At 38.0% G+C, this 9680-nt stretch overlaps 2 protein-coding genes across 2 annotated transcripts; both read right to left on the reverse strand.

Annotated features, from left to right (window-relative positions):
• Nucleotides 1–4301: 4301 nt before the first annotated feature.
• Nucleotides 4302–6092, reverse strand: apnl (actinoporin-like protein). Its single transcript, XM_085455463.1, has 3 exons — nucleotides 5875–6092; nucleotides 5284–5414; nucleotides 4302–5179 (listed from the first exon to the last, which is right to left on the reverse strand). Exons 2-3 carry the CDS (start codon nucleotides 5385–5387, stop codon nucleotides 4723–4725), a joined length of 561 nt encoding a protein of 186 aa, XP_085311589.1. The 5' UTR covers nucleotides 5388–5414; nucleotides 5875–6092; the 3' UTR covers nucleotides 4302–4722.
• Nucleotides 6093–6557: 465 nt separating this feature from the next.
• On the reverse strand, nucleotides 6558–8780 carry LOC146711727 (uncharacterized). Its single transcript, XM_085455464.1, has 3 exons — nucleotides 8660–8780; nucleotides 8268–8376; nucleotides 6558–7264 (listed from the first exon to the last, which is right to left on the reverse strand). The coding sequence occupies exons 2-3, from the start codon at nucleotides 8369–8371 to the stop codon at nucleotides 6835–6837; spliced, it is 534 nt and encodes a 177-aa protein (XP_085311590.1). The 5' UTR covers nucleotides 8372–8376; nucleotides 8660–8780; the 3' UTR covers nucleotides 6558–6834.
• Between the last annotated feature and the right edge of the window lie 900 nt (nucleotides 8781–9680).

A 9680-nucleotide genomic window follows, 5' to 3' on the forward strand; every position in this document is an offset into this window, starting at 1 on the left:
ATATGTACAGCGTCAGGGTAAGTGCTCTGTTTATTATACCCCAGTGATCTGGCAGTGTGGTTGGAATGAGGGCATGTTAGGGCATCTATCAACTGCTGCAGGCTTTCATATGTGCCCTTGATAGTGTGACTGGGGATTCATGTATGACTGATGAAAGGGAGAATCTTAAGTCAGCCTATATCAGGTTCTTGATCAATTAGTGATATTTAATTTGATTTATAGATGTCCTGATGCCTAATAAACTTTTTCTGCATGACACATGTTTTTTTCCCCACTTGCTAGATTATTGCCACACATACACACTGGAGTTTGTCCAGATTTGATGAAAATTAAAGATCGCACCCACTGATGCGAGTCATTCAGTGTGACATGAGTAATTACTTTGTTGTGTGAGAGCCAGGCAGCTGGTACTGCTGTGTCAGAGCTGACCCTTCAGCTGGCTGACACCATGCTGGCAGCAGATGACTGTACATTCAGCTAGGTTTGACATGAAAACGGCTGCTAGATCAGTCAGAATAAACTCAAAGAAATATGAAGCATGGATAACCTTGTTTCACTGCCAGCTGAAAATGAAAATGAAAAGAGCCAGAAACATCAGTTCTCCAGTGATGATGAAAAGGAGCAAGGCCTGCAGCAGCCTGCAGATCAACAGTTTGATGAGGAACCTGAGACATTTATCCCTGAAAAAGCAAATTATATATATATATGAACTGTAAACACACATTGTTTTTCAGCTGATACTGCAAACTTGTGAGAAAACGCCTTCTTTGTTGTATCCAGCAGATACTGAACATTGTTCACTAAACCTGCTACTTTAATTGCCAATTTGCCCTGGGCAGAAACAATAAGTGTGCTTTTTATTCAAAACAGCTGGATATTGTGAGCAATTCTGAGCAAAAAAAACAAACAGTCAAAAAACCAAGTGTTCAAGCAGGATAACCAATAATGAGCTGGGAATCATGGGAATGCTTCAGTGTGAAGGGAAGCCTGGTTTCACTTATTTTAACTATTTTTTTTCTGTGAGGTCATCACTACAAATATCCTTTCTTAATGCTTTTTGCATAAAAATATCAATTCTAGCTACTTTATGGAGCAATTTTATGTGGGGGTTATTGCATTGAAATTTTATTTTCTTAAAGGTATAAAAAGGAAAGTAGGTCGACTGACAGGATAAATTCAAATTTAAATGAATATGCTTAGTGTTAATAAAAAAAAAAAGCTGAACGTTTCAAATTCAAATCGCTATCCTTTTTTACAAGATTAAAAATATTTAGAGGATTCAAAGCATCAAGAATGATTTTGTTAATGTAAAACTTCTGAAAATAAAGAACACCTAAGTGTTTTCCTTCAGGCTATCGGTATTGTTACATGATACACATCTGTGTCACTCTACATGCTGAGAGATTCAAAAATAACAAACTAAAATGGTATGACAGTTCCCTGCCAGGAATAACATGACATTTGACCTTCATGTATCAGCTTAAAGGAATTATTAAGAGTTTGTGAAATATAAACCGCATAAATCTTCGAAAACAAAACAAACAAGCACGTCTGTGTAAGCCAACCTTCCCCCTTTTCCCCCACTCTTACAGAAACTGAACCTGACTGAGACTGAAGCCTGAAACTGAGCTCCAGAGTTGGGGCTGCAGGTGTTGGGTACCAGCCTGACACACATCAGGTCAGATGCACAGCAAACTATCAAAGTGTACCAGACACTGCTGGATGTCAAGACATGTTTGTAGCTGGTGGTAGGAGAAGGAGACACGGAGTAATCAGTTTCTGAAGGACACAAAGCCAGCTTTACCTCTTAAAACCAAGAATTTGAAATAGCTATTCATGGGACATATTATATTATGAATGTCGTATACAAACTGTAGAGTTTAGAAAAGGTTTTTACCCAAATACTTTCCCCCAGCTGTCTCTAAAATGCTTAGAGCAGGTAATTGTGTGAGATAATATATGTAGGAGGCCTCTAGATGGCAGTCTTTGAGAGCTTATTCTGTTGTTGACGATGCTGAAAAACTAACCTTTTTAAGTAGAAGCCTGTTTATTTTAAGGGGCAATAATATCTTTTATGCAGCTGATTATAACCTGGGTGATTTTTACACAGAGGTATAGGCCCACGGTCAAACTTTAGATCATGGAAATTTCTTTTGCACGACCAGATTGACAAATATATTTCTTAAACACTGTTGGCGATTAGAATCACTGTAAAACAAAATAAACTGGAAGCTGAAATTTAATATTAAGAATGAATTATCAAAAAATATGTTAAATAGACACAGGAAATAACAGGTGGGGATTATGGAAAGGAAGCCACTCCTTTCCAAAGCTTCATGTGTCTTCTTTTCTTTTTCTAAAAATAAAGGGAAACTTGATGAAAAATGTAGCCACTATATTAGTAGTGCCAGAAATGAATTCAATAATTATTATTTGTGATATAATAATGCAGAAAATGCTATTATAAAGTAAAAATGCTTCCTAAAAATGCAAATAAATAACAGTTTTTATATTTTCCCATGTTTTCCAATTTTATTTGAGTTGCTGTGTGCTTTAAAAAATTTTTTCTCAACTTCCTGTAGTGTTTGTAACTAGAACCTTGCAGTCGTTTAAATGTGATCAGCTGATATATGTCTCATAAAAAGACATGTTGACTTTGCTCCTCTCGTGCTTTTATTCACTTCCCTTGCCTCTTAACATCCGGGAAGGATTGGAACAGAAGGTTTTATCAGAAAAGTAGTCAGATTCCCTCGTGTTTAGCATCTGTTTCAGTCCTCAAATGCTGAGCCTCTTATATTTATCTACCTAGAAAAAAAAATTCTCATATCTTTTCTTCCTTGCTTAAGGGTCTAATCCTGCACTGTTCTCCAAAGATTTTTTTCACTTCAAAATACAAATCGCATAATGCACAAAAGAATGCACAAAAGAATGCATTTGATATGAAATATCTGCAGGCGCAGGTGCGTATCCAGACTAAGAGATGCTCACCACAAAAGGGTGCAAACACATACTGTACATACTAATGTAGATGCAAATACTGGAGCACACTTACACAAACACATGCAGTAAACAGTATGATGCAAATAATAAATGTGTACTTGTGTGCACAGGTATAGTAAATGCTAAGGAGAGATTGAAGAGGAAAATTTGAAAGGAATGTGCAGGCATTTGTCCTTAAGTTAATACCTAAAAAAACACCTAAAAGTTTCTTGTTAGTGTTCCCATCTGTTTATAGGGACTGTTTCGTTTCTCCAGTGTCACTCAACAGTGCTTCAGGGATTGTGCTTAAACATGCTGAGGTTATGCCTCTTTTCTATGTTTGGCTTTTATGCAAATGCAAAGGTGACAGAGTGCAGAACCTTTGATCTGAGCTTCTTTGTGGTTTGAACTGTTAATACGGCGAAACCACCATAAATCTAATGGGAAAACAGAATCAGGAAGGCAGTATTGAGATTGTAGACGGAATAAGCAGAACCTATAATAACCTCATACAAGATGTGAATTAAGAGGAGATATTGTGCCTTCTTTGTGACAAGCTCACAGGGAAATTTCCCTAAGGTTAATGACTGTCTCTTCAAAGAATTGGCTGTGCCATTACTGGAAAATAAAATCTGATGACGACATTACACAACAAGATGGTAATTTCTACCCAATTAAATAGTTATAAGCTTTTAGTAAGTATCACAAGTTACAAAAATAGGGTCTTCACCCAAATCTCATCCAACTTGACAAGATGATAATCACAAGAAAGCAGATGTAAGTTATCTCAGGTTTACTGCTTCGTAAAGATTAAGTAATGAGCTTACATTACAAGTTATTACTGCAAATTAACAGTAAATGGACTGGTTCTAAAATAGCACTTTTCTACTCTACTTGACCATTCAAAGCACTTAACATGCCTCATTCACCCAGTCATACAGTATCTATCCCAAGGATACTTGGCATGCATACTGAATGATCTTTTGGCTAACCAGTAACGCAGACTTGCGTTGCATGTTTTTAGAGATATTGAATGCTTTGATTTTACAGAAAATTTTGTAATTTAGCCGTAACATAGCTAATAGCTATTACAATTTCATAAATAATACAATTGTTTTTCAAGTGATACCAAGACTTTGACGAAGTAGAATTCAGCCATGGGGGGAGGGGACACCCGTTTAGGGGACACCCAATCCCACTTCAGATTGATCCTTATGAAGCCTTTATAAATGCACAGCATATGGCGCATGCTTTGGAAATCTCATTTTTTAAACCCTTTGCATCTTCTAAACTCAGTCAACAGACAGTCATACACAAATAGCTTCAGAAAAAAGGTTTATTTTATTCCTCAGACTACAGTGTCAAGGTAAATAAAGACAAGCTTTCAGTGTATTTCATTAAGCTATATGCCCTCATCCTCCGGTGAGTCATCCTTTGATTTCCATTTCTAAAGATTCCATTTTAAAACTGAATGCTATTGCAACAGAGAGAAGCTGTGATTATACAGTGTGTGCGTGTGTGTGTGTGTGTGTGATCGGGGGCTGGGAGGGTGGGGGGTGAATTTATAAACAAACTAAATTCATATCTTAAGCAGATTTACTGAAGGGTAATATCCAGGTATACAGACACATGTCAGCAACAATGCCTGCTGTATTAGAAACAGTCTACCAGGAAGAAGCAGAAGGCAGAGAATGAATTCTGCTGTCAGGAAACATGACAAAAATACTGGTATCAAGGGGCCCTTTAATATGCCTGCTGGCCCATGGGTGTAAGAAGCTTATCCCACACCTCTACCTTCATGATAGCTTTGCCTAGAGGACACATAGTGGCCCTGATATCTAGGCGGTTACCCATGTAATTGATTCCTGACCCAGTGGCTTCCTCCCTGACAAACCCATGTTCATGCTGATTCTTCTCGTAGTACATTTCTTTGTACAAATCCTTGTCACAGTTACGGCCCCTTTTATAGATGCCCACTGCAAACCAGTTCTTGTACAGGTTGTAGTCCCAGGGGACGGAGAACATGAGAGCCACAGTCTCAGCGAAGTCATTCTGTGACCTCTCGAAAAGGTCATAGGTCAGTACACCAACAGCTCCTGTTGCTTTGCTGCTGGACTTGGTGAATGTGCAAACCTCTGTCTTTAGAGGGCGCACTGTAGGTTGCGGTGGGTTGTATGCATCCCCATTCTCAAGGTATACCCTAATTAGTACACAAATAGAAAAATGCATTCAACATTTTTTTTTTTTTTGGTCTTCTATGTATTTCATATAAGCCCGAAAAGTCACAACACGGGCTGGGCTTACCTGGGGTTAATAAGGCAGTAGCTGTTAGCGAGATTTGATATTTCGATGGTCACACTTCTCTTGCTGCTCACGTCAGCAGCTACAGCTTCAGCTGTCTCTGTCATGTTGCAGTGGCTGCGAGCTCTGTTGATCTAATAAAAAATAATTTAAATGTCAACCAGCTCATACCTGTAACATTTCCTCCTAACTGCAGTGAGAATCATAGGAATAAACTTATAACAATATAGAACTCAGGTTCGACCTCATCTCTGATGATGTACTCTAATATCATTACGCTGACCTTCAAAAGCACACATCGACTGTCACTGCGTAAAAATAGTGTATTTCACAGGCTAATGAGATTTTACAAGAGAACATAGAATTGCTGCAGTCTTTTAACAGAGTGTACCACTCCAGTGACAGTACTTTATAATTAGTACTACACAGTGATAAAGTTAGAGTGAAAATGAAAGAACATGATCACTCATTTTATCAACAGATACATTAAAGAAATCAAACAAAAGCCTCATCAAAGTTCTATATATCTTACAAATTATAAGAGCTAGGAGAGTCATTGTTCTAAATGTATTTTCCCTAAATGAAGTGACTTACCTGCTGAGAAGCGTTGTTAGTACTTGAAGTCCAAAAACAGTAAAAGTTGCTGGTTGGTTTTCCTTTTTTTGTCTTTTTCTTCTTTTTCTTTTTCCCCCCCCCAAGGATATATTAATCACTCAGAAAACCCTCCCAATTGAAGTACAACCCTGCTTAAATACAGGATAGCACACCCTCTTTCCAAACACACGACCCACACGAAAAGAAGACTATGAGAACAAATATTACTCTTTTCCCCTGTGGGATGAAACAGCCACACCCTAGCCTGTGGCTAAATTGAACAGTTTCCAACAATTTCCCATTGGATCCCAACCACTGAGGTGAGCCCTTCAAGACTATAATAACAAGACATGAATGTATTTTGGGACTGTCATTCCTCTTGTATTGTGAAACAGTAAAAAAAGCAGATCAAACAAGTTGGGACAGACATTTCTGGAGCGATACTTTGCTTAGTATCTTGCTGAAACTCTTGCATTCCAAATACCACACAATCAAGCAAGATGGAGAGTCTAACAGCGAAGGAAGAACAATATTGTTTTTGTAGAAATTAAAAAAACATCTTCCATCTGTTGTTGCTCATTAGAATTGGACGGATCCAGATAAGAGATTAAAAAATGATTACAGTTCATCAGTAATAATGAAAGCATATGAATGAAAACATATCCCACTCAAAGTAGCACAAGCATTGGGTCTGAATGCTTTATTACCATAATAAACGAAAATAGAGTATTCTGTGTACATGAGCCCAAGAGCTAAGCTAATGGAGAATCAATGAGGTGGCTGTCAGATATTGATATCTTTCAGCAGACACAAAATACAGATGACAGCAAAATCAGTCTTCCTCTTCTCCTAAATGTTTTTTTTTAGGATGACAAGAGTCGTCAAATCAAATGAAGTTTATTTTTCTGCGACTAGAAAAACAAGAAAACACAGAAAAGCAGAACACCAGTAGACTGCACACTAATGACCCATTTTATCATAGAGCTCCACTTTAACCATGGCTTTTCCAACAGTAGACATTGTGGCCCTCAGGTCAACATATGTTGCCTTGTACTCCAGCCCACAGCCATTTGCCTCAGAGCGGGTGAAGTTGCTGAGATCCTTCCCATCATACATCCGGTCATACAGCTGTTTGTCACAAGCACGGGATTGCTCAAACACACCCATGGCCAGCTGGTTCTTATACAGGTTGTGGTCAAAAGGCACAGAGAACATGATCGCCATGCGCTCGGAGCAAACCCGGCTCTGCATATGGAACAAATCGTAGGTTAGAATGCCGACGGCACCCGTGGCAGTGTTGTCATCCTTGGTGAAGGAGCACACTTCTGTCTTGGTGGTACGAATCGTGGGCTGGGGCGGGTGTTGACAGAAGCCACTTTTCATGTACACCCTACACATTAGAGCAAGAGATAAATCCTTACCGTCACTACTAATCAGTTAACAACTTTTATGTCACACTTCTCGTACTTTTGATGAAAAAACACACTTTTGTAACTTTTGTGGAGATTGTCAATTTACTTTTTGAGTGTTGGGCTTTCCAGGGTGAAACATCTTATGCTGATGGATGGAGTGTGACTGGGAGTACTACTGTGGACTTCTAAGCAACAGTGAGTGTACCTGCATGCGATGTGCAATGAGGCAGTGTGTGTCACTGCATGATGGATAGGTGGATGTTCTCAGCAAAGTAATGTCACACATGAAAACCAGCCATCCAAAATATGGCCTGTCTTCCCACAGCTAGATAAATGTAGAAGGATGGCACAGATTCCAATAGACATGAATTGTTTATATTTATTTTGTTGCTGTGTTTTATTAATTTTTTTCTCCTTTTTGTGGTCGGAGGGGGGGAAATCCATATTACATTGTTGAGAAATACAGTAGGTGGCTATATAAAATTAATATTTTATTAATGTTATAATAGATGGTGCACTGCATTTTGCTTGCAGTGCCATTGAGCCCTCCTTGTGAAATTTAGGTTTATGAATTATTAGAAAGAACACAAGGTGGAGATTGTGGTGACCCCCAAATTATACATGGCTGTTATGCAAAAGAAAATAATAATTACATATATGTAACTTAGTTATGCTTTTTTTTTTTTTTTTAATAACAGTGATTCACAAACACTAGGCAGCCAAACCTAATTATGAATTGCAGGACATGTCACTTGTTGTTGCTTTTAAGAGCTTAGAAGCAGCATTTTAGTGAACTTAATGTATAATGTTGTGAAGTTTCCATTGTTCATCACAATGTTTTTCCTGCAATGTCATTCATTGATTTATGTTTTATGAAGTAAACATTCAGCCATTCAGGTCTGGCCCTAAATGCTATCCATTTATTTTCTCAATTAATCAGTTTTACAAGTGTTAAACTGACAAAGACATTTGCAGACTTACTTGGGGTTAATGAGGCAGTAGCTACCGCTGACATTGGTTATTTCTATAGTGCAGTTTCTGTTGGTGGTGAGAGTGGCTGACACAGCCTCAGCTGTTTCTGGCATCTTGACTGCAAGAGAAGCAGGATTGAAAGCTTAGAACAATACCCACTGACAGTTCACCAGCTAGCAGCAACACATTTAATTGCTGAAAAGATTAATTACCTCCAAAAAGCTGGTTTATATCTCTCCTCAAATATAATATTCTCATAAGAATTAACTTAACATGACGTAGGCGTGTTTGAAAACGAGTATACCTTAAGTATACGAGAACAAGAGAAACGTTGTTTTTACAGATGATAACCAAGACAGAAATAAGTTCGAGTCCTATTATAAGTAAGCATAATTAGGTACCTTTTAGAGAAAAATATGTGCGTTGTGCCAGACAGCAGCGTCAACTTCTTTTTCTCAGGTCTTGCAGAGAGCGTCTCCCTTGTGTGATTACACCTCCACAGTGCTTGTGCTAACACAAGCACAGGCGTGTCCATCGTGAAACAAAAGTACCCCATCCACTGTGAGAAATCATATCTCACAAAGAAGCAAGCACCTAATATTACATGATCACAAGATTTAGCAGTAATCTCTACTTTTACTCAGGGGAATAAAAACATTACTGTGCAAATTTTTTACTACATGGTTAGCATCAAATTTCCAATAAGGTTGTTATTATGCAGCATATTTTAGCAAAATCATACAAAATTACTCCTCTGCAGTTTAAAATTTATCTCACATGTTATTTTCTATGTCAATACTTACTAGATTTAGTGAAAAAAATTGTATTTTAGAATTTCTAGTCTTCCCCATCTTTTATGAGTCCATTTCCATCCCCAAAAATGAATTTAGTAAAACTATTCAAAGCTTGTGGAATATTTTCATGTTCTGTCTTGCTTAGGCTGATGCTACAGTCACTGGGGATTACTCAACTGGCTGCTTGTTTTCACAAGTGATGACTCGTGATACATTCCTTTGGGAACCTCCAAACATCATTAGCAGTTTTTACACACTTTTTTAGCTCGTTTCACTAAATTCCCATCCAGACTGTGGAATAGAGGAGGAGTTAATTCCTTCTTTCCAGTACAGTAACTAGCAAAAACACTGCATTATGTAACAACACAACACAATACAGTACAGTGTTATATTTTTCCATAAGTTCACAAGGCACGGGGATCTTCCAGAATAAGTTTGTTTGGCGGTGTGTTCATTACTCCACCAAGCAGCTCGAGTAATATGGCAGCTGTTGTGTTCCATTTATCAGATGCCCGGCCCTTGATTTAAATGCTTCAGCTCCTGTGCTTGAAGTCACCAGATGGCACCAAACATGCATTTGCAAAAATACATTTGCACTACACACACTCTTCAAGTTAATGTTTGCTTT

Source organism: Copadichromis virginalis, linkage group LG4, assembly GCF_057382275.1.
Source record: "Copadichromis virginalis isolate Kocher_CV1m ecotype Utaka linkage group LG4, C_Virginalis_male_GT1.1, whole genome shotgun sequence".
Taxonomy (NCBI): domain Eukaryota; kingdom Metazoa; phylum Chordata; class Actinopteri; order Cichliformes; family Cichlidae; genus Copadichromis; species Copadichromis virginalis.